The sequence below is a fragment of the Xenopus tropicalis genome, chromosome 5 (genome assembly GCF_000004195.4).
Source record: "Xenopus tropicalis strain Nigerian chromosome 5, UCB_Xtro_10.0, whole genome shotgun sequence".
In the NCBI taxonomy this organism is placed as follows: domain Eukaryota; kingdom Metazoa; phylum Chordata; class Amphibia; order Anura; family Pipidae; genus Xenopus; species Xenopus tropicalis.
Window position 1 is genome coordinate 112454249 of NC_030681.2, and position 18126 is coordinate 112472374.

Below are 18126 nucleotides of genomic sequence, written 5' to 3' on the forward strand. Positions count from 1 at the left end.
TGGATGACCAACCAGATCAAAAGAGAAAGGAGTGGGAGGTATAGCCTAGGTCACTATACTGTTATATTATCACAATATATCAATTTCCTTAGCAAAGATGATTACTGTATATCAGATGATATCCTGCCTAGAAATATATTGACTAATGTCTTCTAATTTCCTAGCAGGTTTTCACGGATCCTAGCAACCTCCAAAGGCACATTAGGTCCCAGCATGTTGGAGCCCGTGCACATGCTTGCTCTGAGTGCGGAAAAACCTTTGCTACATCATCAGGTCTCAAACAACACAAGCACATCCACAGCAGTGTCAAGCCCTTTGTATGTAAGTCATCTTGTGTCTAAAACCTATGCACTTGCAATTATTCATTTGTGAGGAATGTCATATTTCTTTTTTATTCCACGGTGGAATTCAGTACAAGAAATAACAAAGAGTAAAGAGAGGATGGGATTCTTCCAGGGAACATCCTGTAGGAACTGCCTTTGGGCCTTGACAAAATAAAAAGTTGAAAAAGTGATTTCATTCCTTAGATAGTTGAGAAGGGAAGTCCTGGCTGCCAAATGCAACAGCCGGTAATGTGTGTTGCCTTGTTTATATATATATCTTAGCAAACTGTCACTAGCCTTTTGGTTAAGTAATAACATTGCTAATATATTGGGTTTTGGCTTTAGTGTCCAGTCCAGCCTAACTGGTGTGTGGTTTCAGTGAAAAAAACAAAAAAGCAGCATTTGGAATCTGGAGTGTTGGTCCCCAAGATCTTTTTAGCCAGTTGCCACCTAACTAAGAATAATGAAAGAGGTACTGGTCACACTGTGTACACAAACCATGCCTGTGTATTTATTATACAGTACTAGATTTAATCATAAGTGCTATGCACTAATAAATGTAATAATGGCAACAAGGCAAGGATAGCAGTAACCTAGGCCTCCGGGGTCTACATTTAAATAAATATGTAGTACACTGCGCTGTTAACACTATAGTGTTGCATCTCTAGATATAGTCGTCAAGATAGTCCTGTCGCTGATGCTTTCTTTCTTAATATAGTCCTGTCTAATATCCCATATGAGAACTGATGTGATTGCAATTATGGCTGTTACTTAGATGGTGTTATTGTTAAGAGGTGCTAGAAGGAGATAACATGCAATAATAATATTGCACATAATTCAGCTTAGCAGACTTATAATTAACTTGGTGTCCTACTTCTACATAGCTTCCTACTTATGTTTCATCTTCCTCTACCTTTCTACGGGCTATTGCTCTGGAGCAAACGTGCACCTGTTTAGTAACAGTTTTAGTTGTTAACCATGCCGGATATTTTGACAAATCCCAGCGCTTAGTAGCCATAGTCTGTTTCTGGGTGGAGTAAACATTACAGTATTTAACGCTAGTTGAATTCAACACATGCTTCTTTTATTCATTGTATCAAAGAGTTTTTTGAGATCATAAATCCATCCCAGTGGTTAATGAAGGCACCTTGGGTTTGGACATGGGTGTAACCTGGAAAAGAAAGATTCCAAAGGAGAAATATGTTCATATCTGCATTCCAAAGTCTTCCCAGATAGAGCCGATGATAAGGCTAATTAATGGACATACCTACCATTTAACATTTCCATTATGTATTCCCTTGAAAGAACGTTTAAGCCTTTACAGAAGGAGCAGCTCCTTGTCAAATATATTCTTTTAACATATTGCAGTAGGAAGATAATATCCAAACAATTTCAAGTAACAGACTCCCAATTACAAAAACGGAGGGATTTAGAAATGACGCAGTGTTTTTCATGTAGAGGTGCTATCTGTTTTACAGCAGAAGCCCACACACAGGCTGTAGCACAAAACTCTGTTTATGGCAACTGTCTCTTATTACATTCTTCTCCTTCAAACTTGAGTGAAGGCTCACCAACACAAAGGTAATTACTCATAGCCTGTGCAAAACCGTCAGGCTCCCCCAAATAGAAACCACATGCTGTAATTGGCCAGTATATTCAGTGCCCTGCTTAATGTGTTTAATAAGCAGAAAATATGCAATTCTGACTGCTGTCTTATTCCTGAGTTCCCAGAAATTACTCCGGAGGCACAACGAATATTAATAGGCCAGTGCACCCGGGTCCTTTGGGATTTTGCGTAGATGAATAAGATACCAAAGATGTTAAGTGGTCAGAGAAGAGTCCAAGGCAATCTGTCCCGCCTAAGCATGCTGTAAAAGAAGCCTGCACTGTATTGTTGCTTGGTATGGAAGCTATTAGTCTGTTTTACTTAAAGCTAGATATTAAGTTAAGGGTGTTCATCCAGAAAACTATTCAGCTCTGGCAGACCTACACTTAAGAAACATTAAAGCAGTTACTCTCTTGTTAGTGCATGGGGTTTAACAGCACTGCATATTTAGGGATGTTTAGAGCTCCCACTGTTGCAGAAATAAAGCACCCAGATACCCCAGAAATAGTCTTGTCCATTAACACAGTTACATCTTCCTGTTATTTTTAGTAAAGCAAAGAATATGCAGCTTAGAAGCAATTTTTTTATACCCAGACTTGTAAAACCTCAAAGTATCAGTGTATCAGTGGTGTAACTAGATGTTACTGGGCCCCACAGCAAATTTGGTATAGGGCCCCACATTGGTAAGTTGACCTATGTATGGAAATTGCCTTTAAATAGAACCTTACTGGCCCCCTCCGCAACCAGGGGGTCTGCTTGTTTTGTAGTTACACCCCTGTTGTGTATGGCTGGGCCATAAGTTGGAGGCTCCTGAGATATGTCTTTTGATATCACAACTGGTTCATATTGATTACTGTCAACAGTCAGTGTGTATGCAGTGTAACTGAGAGCATCGAGTTGCAGCTGTGCTGATTGTTTGTTAGGTTGAAATGCAGCAAAGATAAATATTGTATGCGGGCACTATTAGTGCTGGTTGTGAATGTTCTGTTTATTTTTAATGTAGCTTGATGCCAGAGCAAACATTCAAGAGGTGAGAGCAAGTGTTCTGGATTCTCAAGGACAAGGGCTTCACAAGTGCAGGAAGGTTAGCAATAGGGCTGATGTGAGTGGAAGTCAGGAGACGTGATTACAGTTCATGGGAACCAACAATGCAGGATGAGATACATTCAATTTGGTTTCCTTCACAAGCTTAAAATAGAGCTATTGTAAATGTGTCCAGCCTGTCTTAATCCTTAGCAAAATGATTGTTGAAAATGTCTTGGAATGCTCAGTGTTTATTGTTGTGGGGCTTTGATGTGTGAATGAGGAGGACATTTCAATGTCTAATGCACCCTTGTTGATACCTTGATAGGTACCGGAAATGTAAATGTGGCAAAATGCTTGCACTTTACTGTTTGTATATTATTATACAGTTATTGTGCTTTCTTCAGTATAGAATTGTACTGATTTTCCAAACCCATTGCTTAATCATCTTGCCTTTGGGTGTAAAATGGCAAAGAATTGAAGGAAAGTTGGGTTAAGGGGCTAGTGGCCGGGAGTTGGATTGATGATAAAGGTTTGAACAAACAAAAATGTTTTTAATCAATACCATAATGCAAAATGAAGCCTGACACTGTTGCAGAAACATCTTGAAAGCAAAGTTTTCCAATATTTTTCATCTTTTTGAAACTTACCACAATTATAAAATTATATGAATTCACATTTTGCATGTTTTTTTATTTATTCATAGGTGAAGTCTGCCATAAGTCATATACTCAGTTTTCCAATCTCTGTCGGCATAAGCGCATGCACGCTGACTGCAGGACTCAGATCAAATGCAAAGACTGTGGCCAAATGTTCAGCACCACATCATCACTTAATAAGCACAGGAGGTTTTGCGAGGGGAAAAATCATTTTGCTGCAGGAGGATTGTTTGGGCAAGGCATTTCTCTTCCTGGAACCCCAGCCATGGACAAAGCTTCTATGATTGGTATAAACCATGCAAATGCTGGGCTTGCGGACTATTTTGGTGCTAGTCGGCATACTGCTGGTCTTACATTCCCAACAGCTCCTGGATTTCCTTTCAGTTTTCCTGGTCTGTTTCCATCAAGTCTTTACCACAGACCCCCTTTGATACCTGCTGCTTCTCCGGTGAAAGGGCTTCCAAGTGTTGAACAGAGCAGAAAGAGTCAGAGTCCCCATGTTAACCAGCCTCAGGTATTACCAGCTACACAGGACATTTTAAAAGCACTAAGTAAGCACCCATCTATAGATGGAAATAAGGCTCTGGAGTTCATATCAGACAGTAATGTGAACCAGAGGCCTCATGAAAAGGTAAGCGACCATTCAGAGAGTAGTGACCTTGATGATGTCAGTACTCCGAGTGGGAGTGACTTGGAGACAACCTCTGGTTCTGACCTTGAAAGCGACATTGAAAGTGATAAAGAAAAACTAAAAGAAAATGGGAAACTATTTAAAGGCAAAATTAGCCCTTTACAAAGCCTAGCTGCACTAAATAGTAAAAGGGAATACAATAATCATTCTGTTTTTTCACCATGCTTAGAGGAACAGACTGCCGTCACAGGGGCAGTGAACGACTCTATTAAAGCTATTGCTTCCATTGCTGAGAAGTACTTTGGTTCAACAGGACTGGTAGGGTTGCCAGATAAAAAAGGCACTTCATTACCTTACCCTTCTATGTTTCCCCTTCCATTTTTCCCTGCTTTCTCTCAGTCAATGTATACATTCCCTGACAGAGATGTAAGACCAGTAACTTTAAAAGTGGAACCAGAATCTCCAAAAGAAACTAAGAAAGTGCAAAAGGGGACAGCTGAATCTCCCTTTGATCTTACTACCAAACGGAAAGAGGAAAAGGCTAGCCCAAATGCCCCCTCAAAATCTGGTGCTCCTACATCTTCAAACCATGATCAGCCTTTGGATTTAAGCATAAGCAGCAGAAGTCGAGCCTCTACCACAAAACAGACAGAAGCCAGAAAAAATCATATCTTTGGTGAGAAAAAAGACATTGACCCAGAGCTTCCAAAGACATCTGATCACTGCTTACAACATCCAAGACCTGCACCATTCTTCATGGATCCTATTTACAGGTACCGGTAAGCTTTGTGGACCTTGAAGCTGCAAACATTGATTTTATGACATGTTGTACAGCCACCTAATTAATACAAATTAATACTCGCTGAGTACCCCCACATGCAATGCCTACTTGGGACCTTTTATCCAGAAACTCATAACTAGTAATAAGGCTCTCTTCATTGTTGACTAATTTGTTTTTTCTAATAAGTACATTGTACTAATAAGGAAGTATGGTGTACATGATGTTAACTAATCAGCATAAATCTAGGCCAATGGATAAATAATTCTATTCTTTTCTTTATTTCAATATTTTAGCAGTTTTAAGGAATGGTGATAAAACTTATCTGGAAAGCCCCAGGTCCCAAGAATTTTGGACACTAGATCCCATATCTGTAGCAGTAGAACATGATGCTCACCTTATAAGCCAGAAAGCAGTGGCTATGATTGTTAGAGCTTCTAACCAATTTCTGCACAATAATTTTTTACCCATGACATATATAAAGGAGGGTACTTTATGGGACAAAGCAAATTAAGTGAATATGATATCATTACAAAGAATACTTTTTAATGCTCCAGCTCTGTTTTATTTACTTATTACATTTAGTTTTGTTACTTTTTAAATGATTTTTTTTAAAGAATAAGAACAGAATTAGACTACTGTAAGGGGCACATTTACTAACCCACGAACGGGGCGAATGCGTCCGATTGCGTTTTTTTCGTAATGATCAGTATTTTGCGATTTTTTCGGAAAATTGTTGCGACTTTTTCGTTACCAATACGATTTGCGCGAAAAAACGCGAGTTTTTCGTAGCCATTCCAAAAGTTGTGCAAAATCGCGATTTTTTCATAGAGTTAAAACTTGCGCGAAACGTCGCGCCTTTTAAGTTAACGCTACGAAAAAAGGCGTGACTTTTCGCGCAAGTTGTAACGCTACGAAAAAGGCGCAACTTTTCGCGCAAGTTTTAACGGTACGAAAAAAAATCGCCAGATTTTGCGCAACTTTCGGAATGGAAGTCGCAAAATGTTCGTTTTCCAATCGGAATTTTTCCAATTCGGATTCGAATTCGTGTCTTAGTAAATCAGCCCCTAAGTGTTGGGCTTTGTTTAATAGCAGAGAAATGTGATTTTGGAACATTTGAAACAAATTCACCAGAATGAACACTTTTTTGTAGTTAGGTTCTAATGTTATGGGCCCAATTACTATGTCTTGACAGTGTAATTGACATCAGTTTCCAGGGATTTATCACAATGCTGTATTTTATTCTGTGTCAGTGTTGGATAAGTTAAGCTTAGTGAAGGTGCTGACCAACATAAAACTAAAAGCACAGAATGCAGTGGGTTTTTTTTCAATCTGCAGGTTTTTCCTTTCTCCCATCTTTTTCAGATTAGAAGCCTACGTGGTTTCACAAGTTTTTTGTTTTTACATTGTGCTTGTCCATAAAAACGATCAATCACATTTTACAATTAACATGCAATGTTGTGTACTGTGTACTATATAATATTTGTGTATGCTGTGTTCTTAGAACTCTGTGGTTTCATTACTGAAATGGTTAAATTCTCTCCCATTTTTGATAATCTAAATACTTTTGCTTGCAGGGTAGAAAAAAGAAAACAATTGGATCCTCTGGAATTGCTAAAGGAAAAATATTTAAGGCCGTCTCCAGGGTTCTTATTTCACCCGCAGGTATGTATAGAACAAACGAACAAGAACAACATAAAAACTAGCTTGGATTCTTTAAACTGGTTTGATTCTACATTTTTTGTCCAATAAGGACATATATACATATATATATATATATAAAAGTCCAAAGCAACAGGCACTCTCGTCTAATACAGTATAAGATGGCCTGGGTGCAGTATTGTAAGAATATTATAGAAAGCAAAAAAAAAATGCCGCACTCACAGGACTTAGTGTTGAAAAAATAAACTTATTTATTACAACGTCAACCTAACGTTTCGGCTGCTACCACAGCCTTTCTCAAGAGAAAGGCTGTGGTAGCAGCCGAAACGTTAGGTTCAAGTTTATTTTTTCAACACTAAGTCCTGTGAGTGCGGCATTTTCTTTTTGCTTTCTACATATATATATATGGAAAATGATGTTGTTTTTAATGGCATCATGTATGAATTTATTCTGATACCCAGGTCTAGGTCCCAAGTCTAGGTCAATGTACTATTTTATCGCAGGGCTTACTGCAGGCTTTTGGCTGTATGTAGACTTCCCAAGGGCACAGTACAATTCTTTGTATAACACGTTAATATACGCATGCTTAATTGTTGAATTTACATATTTGGCCTTGTGGACCACTGTTTTCACAAGTCTATTTACCCCAAGTTGTGCATATGTGTGTGTTCCACTACATAATTAGTAAGAAAGCTTATGCTTATGATGAACTTTTATCCATGTTGCTTGCCAAATAATTGGCAAATATAGTTGCTTATGGATAGTTATTTAAAAAAGGTGTGTTATGGGAAATGAGCAGTCAAGGTGAAGCTGATTAGCACAGGTTCTGCCTGTCCTTGCTAGAAGTATGGCTTTGTACCAGCCTGGAAGTTCTAGTTTTAGAAGAACTAGAAAGGCTGAAGTTTGGACATTGCTCTGTTATACTGTCAAATACGTTTTTAATTGTGAGTTTCCTGAATCAGCAAGGACCCACCAACAAATGATGCCTATGGATGAAGCTGACATAGCCAATTAGCTCATGAATAAAACCAGGGCTGACTTACAGCTTTACTCCAATTAGTATAATGACATCTGCAGAACAGATCATTTTTCTAAACAATGATGCTTTCTTCCACAAAAGGGTAAATGCATCAACCTGTTTATTTTGCCAGAAGAAATGTATTACCTTAATAGTCTGACACGATTGCAAGGACAGCTTAAAGAGTGGATTTGGTCTACATCCAACAATGCACTCATTTAAAATGAGAGGATATCATGGAAGCGTTACTTGTCAGTAGACCCATAGTCCTCAAGCCCATCTTTTAAATATTCCAAAGACAAGGTAACTGTTATATTGAACCAAGCATTGAGTGTGTAGGAAAAATAATTTATATTAAATTAAGGATAATATATGGATGCTTGCATTACACCGCCCATTGGGATGGTGTCAAAGTAAACAAATCTCATTGGAATCTGCCACACAGATATAGATATAACTGGGCACATAGGCTGTAGCCAGCCTCATGTATGGATATCTTTGCATTTAACCGTGCTGAACAACTGGTGTTGTTAGGGACAGGTACGGTAACCAGAGTCCCCTGATTGATTAACTATCCACCAAGGTCAAAACTAGGTTTTTGGACCGTATGGTCTAACCTGGAGTTCTGGTGTTGCATTAATCTTGTCACTAAAAATATTAGTTAGTATGATAAAAATAAATGTAATGTATAATGTTATATTTTATTTTTTTCCAGTTCCCTCTGCCAGACCAGCGAACTTGGGTAAGATTATAAAGAATTATACATTTATTATTACATGTCATGTCCTAATGTTTATTCTTGAAACATGTATTTTATAATTATCATTGCACAATGATGTTACAAAAAACGCAATATTTAACCTTTGTTATATACCATGCTTCTTCTAAAACCCAACTCACTAGGAAGTCTGTTCAGCTGATCAGAATTACATTTTCTATTATTATGCCGATTTGTTTTTACTATTTATCCTGAGTTTCCTCTTTAATACATTACTGGTAATTAAAGTGCCAATACCTGTAATTCCTCCCCACCCCATTTTGAAAAGCTGTTCTTGTCCTCTCCTCACAGACAAGAGAATTATAGTGCTTCAAGCAGCTGGGATGGATTTAACTGCCTTGTGTCTTGCTCTGCTTCAACAGACTGGCCAGATACTTTGACCCAAATTGGCTCATTTCTAACATGCAGTAGCAGAGAAGGAAATGCTCCATGTGAAATCATATAACAATATCTAAAGGATATATTTTAAGCAAAGAAAAAATATTTTCTTTTTTTGCTTGTTTGCTTTCACAGAGGTTTACTCACTTATTTCTACTAAAGCTATTTTAGGCAATGGTCAAATAATAATTGTGAGCATTTTTGTACTTATCGTATCATCAGAAGAGCAATTAATCATTGGTAACAAGTAGTTGACCTTTCTCCTGAACTGCACAGTTTCCAAAACATATCAATTCCAATTTTAGCCATAAATTATTCTTAAGAAAAGAAAATATTCATATAAAAATTCAAAAGCCACAAGAACACTTCTCCCTAATATGATAGATATACACATAGGCTGAAAGACAGATCGATAGATAGACTAGTGGGAGAGATAGTCCCAGCATAATATGTGTTACTGCACTTTCCGTATAAAGATAATAACCTGGGTGCCTTGCAGTGGTGCAAGCATGTATTACATTAATAGGAACCAGAAAAGTCAACTAAATTTTAAGATGGATCAGAGATAAGATCAGAGTTCTTTAACAATCTATCTCTGATTGTTGCACATAGAAGAATAAGCGTTCTTTCTGTAATAAAGGATCAGGTTTGGTTGCATTAGTAAACAGAAGCAATTTGGTACCTGCTGGCTTTTTTTCTATTGTAAATGAATGAAAATACGTTTAGGGTAAAGAACATGGGATGATTCTTAGGTGTTTTGTCCACACTGGTATGCTCATGTTTTCAAGCCAAAGTCAAGTGAAAAGTGCCAGTGCTTGTGTTGTCATGCATTTGTCATGGTGGTAGGGGACAACCTCAAACTTTGTCAACTACACAGATGGGGAAAAATCCAGTTGGCAAAACTCCTACGTCCCATGTACCTTAATTATCCAGGGTATCTTTGGAGTGAATATATAATTTATAATTTAATTAAATTAGAATGTATATTTGGTATCTTGGAATAAAAACACAATGATTTTTATTTATGATTCTTTCTATTTCAAAGGCTATGAGTGAAAATACACTGATGCATATCCTGCAACAGAACACCCTCATTTTCTTTAAGCTTTTCATTAAACACCCGATTTAATTTTAGTATACAACAGTAAATATTAACAAGTGGTGTCCCTGTTATTAATCACCCATTTACCTAATTGAAAGATAATATGAATTCAGTGCATGCCCTACAAAGGCTATGTAATGTACTTTTGAAATTGTACATCTAATATTAGTGATTGAGTAGAAATTCCTTTGCGAACATGGCTCCCAGCCATGAGCAGATATTACAGTAATGGGCTTTGTGTGCCGTTTTACATGTAAATGGGCTGTGATTGTAAAATCTCTCACAGCAGAAAAATGTCAAGTGATTTAATAGCTACTGACCAGAATATTAAATGGATATAAATAAAAGATATTTATTATCTTTACCAAGGTACTTATTATTCCTCACTATAATTGGTGCTATCGTAACCTTTGCACATTTCTGTTGCTGCTAATCAGCCGCAATGCCAAAGGTCATTTTTCATTCATGAAACATATTCCCTCTATAGTTACCCAAATATCGATATGATTTCTTACCAGGAACAGTCCTACTAGATTAAAAGCTGCTGAACTGGGATTGCACTTGATAAAAAATTGATTTTTTAATAAATAAAAAATTGAGGCAAAAAAATGTTAATTCCGCAGTCGCATGGGTGGATAATGACATTGCTCTGCAGGGACGGAATTACCTGCTATGAGATCAGCGGTAACATTACAAAGCTGTCTGCCCTGTGATCAGTATGTGTCAAGATCCTTCATGTTGACAAATGTGCTGTCCACAAGCATCTGTAGAGAATGTTTTAGCAGCAGAATGATTATGAATCAAACCCATGTGAGCCCCTGCAGCCCTGAATACATCCTCAGCCGTTCCTATTTGGAGCATGACAAGTGAATGCATCTCGACTAGCCGATGAGATTTTTTTTCGCCTTCTGTATGTTTGAAAGACACACAGCAAATTGGGAATGTTATCCTGTACACAGCAATTTGTATCTACTATTACAAACTCTGAGCAGGGAACAGGAGGGCAAGGCTGTAGGTTAGGGAAAAACCAAGCACTCAACCATAAGGGAATAGTCAATTACAAAGACTGTGTGTGCTTATAAAACCCAAGCGCTGGCAGAGCCAAAGATACAAAATATGGGGGACCCAGGCAGTACAGGGAAGAAGGGTTCCTAACTTGATATATAGCTACATGAAAGGACATCCGATCAGTTCAACTCTTTGAAAGCAGGTAGGACAGGTATTTAAAAGAACAAAATGTGCACTTTAACTAAGTGTAAACAATTTCCAATAAAGGAATCTCTTCTGAGGCTTGATATTTAGGCAAATACCTTGCTTTCTCTATCCTAATATCAACCCTGAGTTTTAAACTTCAGCTTTGAGTTTTACCTTTTTTGCAGTTGGACAAATGTTGGTCTGGTTTTGTTGGATTGCTTGCATTTCATTTATAGTGTCTTCATTGCTGACAAAAGGCAAATTTGCTCCAGTGCAGTATCCCATAGAAACCAATTGTGATTTGGATTTGTTCAGTCTACTGCCGTCTATAAGAATAACATTTTGCTGCTATTGGTTGCTGCACTCGGGCAAATGTTATTTTATTTCTAATAGCTCCACTAAGCACTGTCTCTGTGATGCAACATTTTTGGTAAGATCCATGTAGTATTGTATGAATCCCATTAATGCACATGGGATACATTGTTTATTCAGCCGACCACCTGTGTGGAGGGAAAATGAGCACAAGAACAGCTGCAATGTGGCAATAAAAGATGATATATGACTTACTGAGAATAAGCAGACATATAATGTAAATGCAATTACATACAAGCAAATAAAATCAAGTGCGTTATTATCTTTACAAACTGATTAAATGAGTATGCTTATTAATGAGGCTTTGTAGCACTATGGGTGAACAAAGGCTTCTGTAGTTAAGATGATTAAAGATCTAAAACTGGGTAACTTTGGATGGTATCTATTCCGCTGATACAAATTTAATAGAACTAATATCTAATATTTGTGTTTAACAACTTTTATTCCATAATTTTCCATAATTTCTACAATTTCCTATGGACTGGCATTACCAGTTGGCATTTTACAAGCCATGAGAATTAAGCTGAATTCCATATAAAGGTGGTATGCACATCTTCCAATGTGCCATACAGTCTCTTGAGGCCTCATTGTCTGCACAAAGAACACAACCTCTCCTGAGATTAACAACTTTTCTTGTAAATAAGGACAGAGTGATATAGTTAATATATTGCTTCACTGTAGGCTTCTGTAGCAACTCCTAAAACTTAACTTAGAACTGGATAATTAACCCACTATCTTTTTGTCCTTAATTTCAGATGTCAGCAATAGAAAACATGGCGGAAAAACTGGAGAGTTTCAATGCCCTTAAACCAGAAGCCAATGAACTTATACAGTCTGTTCCTTCTATGTTTAATTTCCGACCCTCTTCAAGTGCCCTACCTGAGAATCTTCTTCGGAAGGGAAAAGAGCGCTATACCTGCAGGTATTTGGTATTTTAATGACAGTATCATCATGTATTAATATATATATATATATAGTGCCATCAGATTATGAGTTTTACTAAGGTTATTTGGAAGACATCCTATTTAGATTGGAAAGTTGGAAAGGGGAGTTTGCATTGCTCTTAACTAACTGCTGCATGGAAAGTCATTTGAGGCTTGATTAAGGCATCCTCAAGCTATTACCCTACTTTACCACAAATTTATCCCAAAAAATAGCTCCTCTAGTTAAAAGGTTTAATTTAAAGGTTTAAGCCATTTTTAGTTAGAGCCCTTCTTAACTATACAACCAAATTAGACACAAAACTGGACATGATCCAGTGGGAGTCTAAATAGTTCTTAATATCGCATTTCTTGTGGCTTTTCACAAGTTGGAGTTGGGGGGGGGGTATGCTTTCAAATTAATACTTGCCTTTCTACTACTAAAGGAATTTGAGAGGAATTCCACTAGCTGTTACTTATGAAACAATCATTGAGAAGCACCAGGGAATAAATCTGTTCAGTAAAAACTGAAATTGAAGTTGATGTCCAAAACCTACAGAAAGTGAACCTTTATTCTTGACATTTACATTGTATAACACTTACAATTGCAAAAGCAATAACAAACTATTGTTATACAAGTGTTAATAAAAGAAACTAAGAAAGTAAAGTGAAAAATCTTATTGAAAGTATTAATATGTTTTATTTTAGGTACTGTGGGAAGATTTTTCCAAGATCTGCAAACCTTACTCGGCATCTACGGACTCACACTGGAGAGCAGCCTTATCGGTATGAAGAATTGCATTTCCAATGAAAATTTTAAATTGTAAAACATTCTAGGGTTGATTCACTAAGGTGTGTTAAAATGAGCGCTATTTATAGCATGCGTTAAATATTTTATTGCGTCTTATTTTTTGCGACTTAACGCACAATTCACTAAAAGCATACTTGCGTTAATTGAGTAAACTCATTGTTTGCTGCATTAGTAGAAATGAATCTGTAATGAACTATAAAAGTTAGTAAGTTAGTAAAAGTAATAAGTTAACAGTAGGAATGGTACATCCTAGCCTACTGCATTAGAGTCATGGTTTTAAACACTGCCACACATAAAGGAAAAGTAAAGGCAAATGTTTCTTGTACAAAATGTTGTGCTAGGGCAAGCACTGAACAAATATTGTGGTAGCTGCCACCCTTATTTCTAAGGGCATGTGTTAGCAATTATACTTCATTATATACATTGTTATTAGTGTCTTATGTGCTCCAGCTTAAAATAGTGTAGAGAAGGGAAAGCTGAAGAACAGTACAGACATATCCATATATTTTGCTTCCGTTAAGGTCTCAGAATGTAGGCTCCTTTGTCTGTGAGCAGTACAATGTCCCCATTCATCTTGATTCTTCGTTGTAGGGAAAAAAATGATTGATTAAATGATTTCTGGGAAGTAAATAAATTTATTGGGAAGATATTTTATAGATGAGTTGGCATCAGGAAACTGGGTGGGAAATCGTTAGGGAAAGATGTGCTACAAGTTTGCTATATATTTCGGATTCTTTAGGTCCATGGAATAGTTTGTTGAACAGATGTTATTCATTCTACCTCTAAAATGCAAACCACCTTTGGCAGTGTAAGTACAAGGCCATAACTCAGAGAATATGGCTGGCTCGCTTTCCGACAACAAAGTTTGCCATTAAAACAGAATTTAGCCAGGATATGTACGAAGGGGTTGCCAGGTAATCATACATTATTGATGTTTATTTCTAACAAACACACAAAGAAACCTAGTTATCAGCAGCACATTCAGTGTCCAACCTTAGTAACACTTGATTGCCATACTCAGTGTTTGAATGCTTGCATTGTGAATAGAACACTGTTTGTGGCAAAGGATGCCTTGCTGTGCTGAGTGGAAGAGTTCTAAGCAGTCTGCTGCTTTGAAGGCTTTTTTCAAGTGCTAAATACTTGGGCTCATTTATAAAGACTGGCCAGATTTGCACATGGGCAGTAACTCCAGTAACTCATAGCAACCAATCGGTGATGGGTCAACTGCAGGGTAAGCATGTATAATAAACATTTGATTGGTTACCATGGGTTACTGCCCAGTTGCAAATATGCCCATTCTTTAAAAATCAGGCCTAGATTTACTGAGCAGGACTTAAGGTCTGATTCTGGCGCTAAACTGTGTTATTGACCAAAAATCATATTGAATCGGCTGAAGACAAAAATTACTCCAACTGCTTGCCCTTTTGGTGTCATAAAATCACTTTATGTATATGTCATGTTACACTCATCTAATGCCATCTTCACCATTACCACTGTCCATTATTAGTTGCACATATCTTGGATATGGTTTCCAACAGAGATGTCAAGCTCTTGCAAACTACATAACTGGCTGATATAAGGTGTGATTGCATTGGCTAAAGTCTCTAAGCTAAATTGCCTTTCTGATTTCCAGATGCAAATACTGTGATCGTTCCTTTAGTATATCTTCAAACTTGCAAAGGCACGTCCGCAACATCCACAACAAGGAAAAACCATTTAAATGTCACCTGTGCGACAGATGTTTTGGCCAACAAACCAACTTGGACAGGCATTTAAAAAAGCATGAGAATGGAAACTTATCTGGTGAGCTGAAGTGAAACTGCATTTGTGATCATTTGTTAGAGTTGAATTCCAAAGAGATTTTATGTTTAAAAACAAGATGCGTTGATATGTTTCTAAATCAGTACTGTAGTCTATACTATAATTAGCAGTCAAAAGTGATACAAATGTGGATTCATGGATCGAACAATTTCTTTTCATGTACTACTGGCTGATTTGTAGTCAAATGATCAGCCTAGAAACTTTTTTTTCCCAAAGACCATCCTTGACAATAAAGATTACTTACATTGCAGTGAATATTCGTCTGCTAGTATGTGCTGTGACTTATATACATATAGGGGACTTATATAAATAAAGCGTTTAACAGTCTTCAAGCAGTTTTGTACAGGTGTGTGGGAAAGATTTCTCCCAGGATAAAACACAGCCGGATAAAAATCATTATTCCCAGTTTATGTCCGGCTTTGGAATTGGGTTGTTTCTGCATTTATTGTAATAGTTTGGCTGGCGGAATAAGGGGCCTCCTTTCAGACAATGGAAAGCTTAAAGGGACACATGGATTTCATCTTTCTTTAGTATTGACCTTGGACACCTTTTTTTGCTAATGGTCCATTTCCCAAACTTGTGTGTGGTTAGAAAGCATCAGCCATATCTGCACATGCATTTCACAGGAATACGAAAACACTCACAGCTTATTCTTTCCTTCTAGGTACTGCTGCATCTTCTCCCCATTCAGAAATAGAAGGCACAGGTGCAATCTTAGATGACAAAGAGGATTCTTACTTTAATGAAATACGAAATTTTATAGGGAACAGCGGCCACAATAAGCAGTCCCCTTTAAATTCCGATGAAAGGTATAGTAAGATAATAATGTTATGTACTTTTATATTTACAACATTTGGCAGCATGTTTTGTTCTGCATCTCCTCTTCACCTTTAATCAACAGATCTGGCTATTTGTTATCTAATGTAAGAAAAGTATTTCACATCACAAGGAAAGAACTAGTCTTAAGCTGAGTACATGCATACACATAGTTATGACATTTTGACCTGGTGACACTAGTAGCCAGAACTGTCAGTACAGACCTTGACCTGATTATTTAGAAGTTACTTGAGCAATCAGATTAGGCAAGCAGTCTATCGTTCACTTCAGCCCATGATCAGACACACCACCATTGCAGTCATTGCTCCATTTGGATTTCCAAACATTTCAGATCAGAAGTTACTAAATTCTAAGAATATTCCAATTTTAGCTTGTTTGTACAAAGTTAAACCAAGTAACCAAGTTAAAATCAAATCAGAATGTTTTCGGCATTAAGTAACTTCCAATTGGTAAAAGACAGATGTTGACCAATCAAAACGGTTTGACTTTATTTTCCCATGTGTACCAAACTTGGGAGGTGGCTGTTTAAAAAAAGAAAAAAAAAAACCTTTTTATGGAAAATGGCCTCCAGCAAGTTGTCATGAAATAATTTTTTGGCTCTGACAATAGGCAGACGATTGAATAATTACCCCCTATATTAAGTCAAGAGCTGAAAATATGTTAAGCAGTGGACCATCCAGAGACATCTAGTAACAGATTTCATTTGTATAATGTTATACAAAGATGCGATAAAAGTCATCAGAAATCCCTGATTGGTGCGAGGTGATTAAGCTTCCACATATATTTCGTTAAGTTCATGTTTTATTTTCTTTTGTGACTTCATTTCAACATCTGGCCACAACATGTCTCTAAACAGGAAGTCAATAAAGAGACTAGGTCGCTAGGTCATAGGACGTTTCCTTTCTAAAATTCTGCATTCTGACTGCATTTGATGGATATTTTATCCTTGGCAAATTACCGAACTTGGAAGCATAATTAACAAATCTGTTTACTTAATCATAAAGCTTTCCTTTCTTTGGGTCGACTCCATGTAATGTTGATTTTTGACAAACTGAGTGCCGTATGACTAGTAGTCTTCTTTGGCAGAGCTGTCATGTTTTCGAATGTTTTTAGTTTGCGCTGGTGGTCCAAATATATGATGATAAAATATAGAACTAGTTACTCTGTGATTTGAGCTCACTAGTAATTATCCTGTTTTCCTTTCTACTAGACCCTGTTGGATTCATTGCTTGTTCAGCTTTTCTGCTTTAAATAAATCATTTCCTGACTTTTTACTTTGCCCCTTTTTAATGGTGTTGACTTTCTATGTTTCCTGATGGGGAGGGTCTAATAGGGAGGAGATATACCGTAAGAAGGAATGGGCCCAAAATAGTCGACTCTTAATCTTCCAAGAAAGGCCATTGTCTGGGAAGTGTGATACATGACTGGGAGAATTACTGAATCATTCCTAATGGAGTTACACATTATTTAGTCCATGGATTATTTCCTGAGAAGAAAAGGCTGTTTAAAAGCTCTTTTGTTCCTTAGTTTACTCCACAGAATCATAAACCACAGCTCAATTAAAAAATAATGCAAGAAAAACATTGTTGTTGCAAATTGATATATTACATATGGAGTTGCTATAAGGCAGTTTTTTAGATGAAATAATTGCTATAGAGAAAATGTAATGCAGTCATATCCTATACTTCTTGTATATCATATATCAGCCTTGCACCATAGAATGATTACGAACTTAGCAGCATTATTGGCCAAGATCACAGTCCTGTTTAAACTAATATCAATGATAATTCCAAATTCCAAGCTGCAGAAAAAAGGCAACTTTAGATATATCTATAGACAATAATTATGTTTTTATTTGGTTCTCTTTAGAATAAATGGCAACCACGACAAAATTATGCTCACTGGTCAGAATTCAGACTTATTGGATGATGATGAAATAGAAGATGAAGCAATCCTTGATGAAGATGATGAAGAAAGTGACATTGCTGTAAAAGTGATGAAGGAACCCAATGCAAGTGCCATGCTTGAAAAATGTTCTGCTGATGAATATGAAGAAGGAAGTAAATCTGAAGTGAACTGCAAAGTTTCACCCAGCAGGTCAGTCCCTTATTTTGCATGTGCATGTGTGGATACGTAAGTTGGTAGGTAAATAACCAGCTTGCCTAAGCTGTGCTTAGTTTACCAATAGTTTTCCAGCCTGCTTCTGTTGAGAT

At 37.1% G+C, this 18126-nt stretch overlaps 1 protein-coding gene across 4 annotated transcripts in view; it reads left to right on the forward strand.

Annotated features, from left to right (window-relative positions):
* Positions 1-18126, forward strand: part of mecom (MDS1 and EVI1 complex locus) — a 39729-nt gene that overhangs the window by 17799 nt on the left and 3804 nt on the right. Inside the window, exons 6-14 of one of the 4 annotated variants that reach the window (XM_031902275.1) lie at positions 168-321; positions 3659-5021; positions 6598-6685; positions 8416-8442; positions 12280-12446; positions 13153-13230; positions 14889-15058; positions 15741-15885; positions 17783-18010. In XM_031902275.1, the coding sequence (XP_031758135.1) occupies positions 168-321; positions 3659-5021; positions 6598-6685; positions 8416-8442; positions 12280-12446; positions 13153-13230; positions 14889-15058; positions 15741-15885; positions 17783-18010 (2420 nt within the window). Of the gene's footprint in view, positions 1-164; positions 322-3658; positions 5022-6597; positions 6686-8415; positions 8443-12279; positions 12447-13152; positions 13231-14888; positions 15059-15740; positions 15886-17782; positions 18011-18126 lie in introns of all 4 variants that reach the window. The other 3 variants (XM_031902274.1, XM_031902277.1, XM_031902276.1) reach the window with 3 other exon arrangements.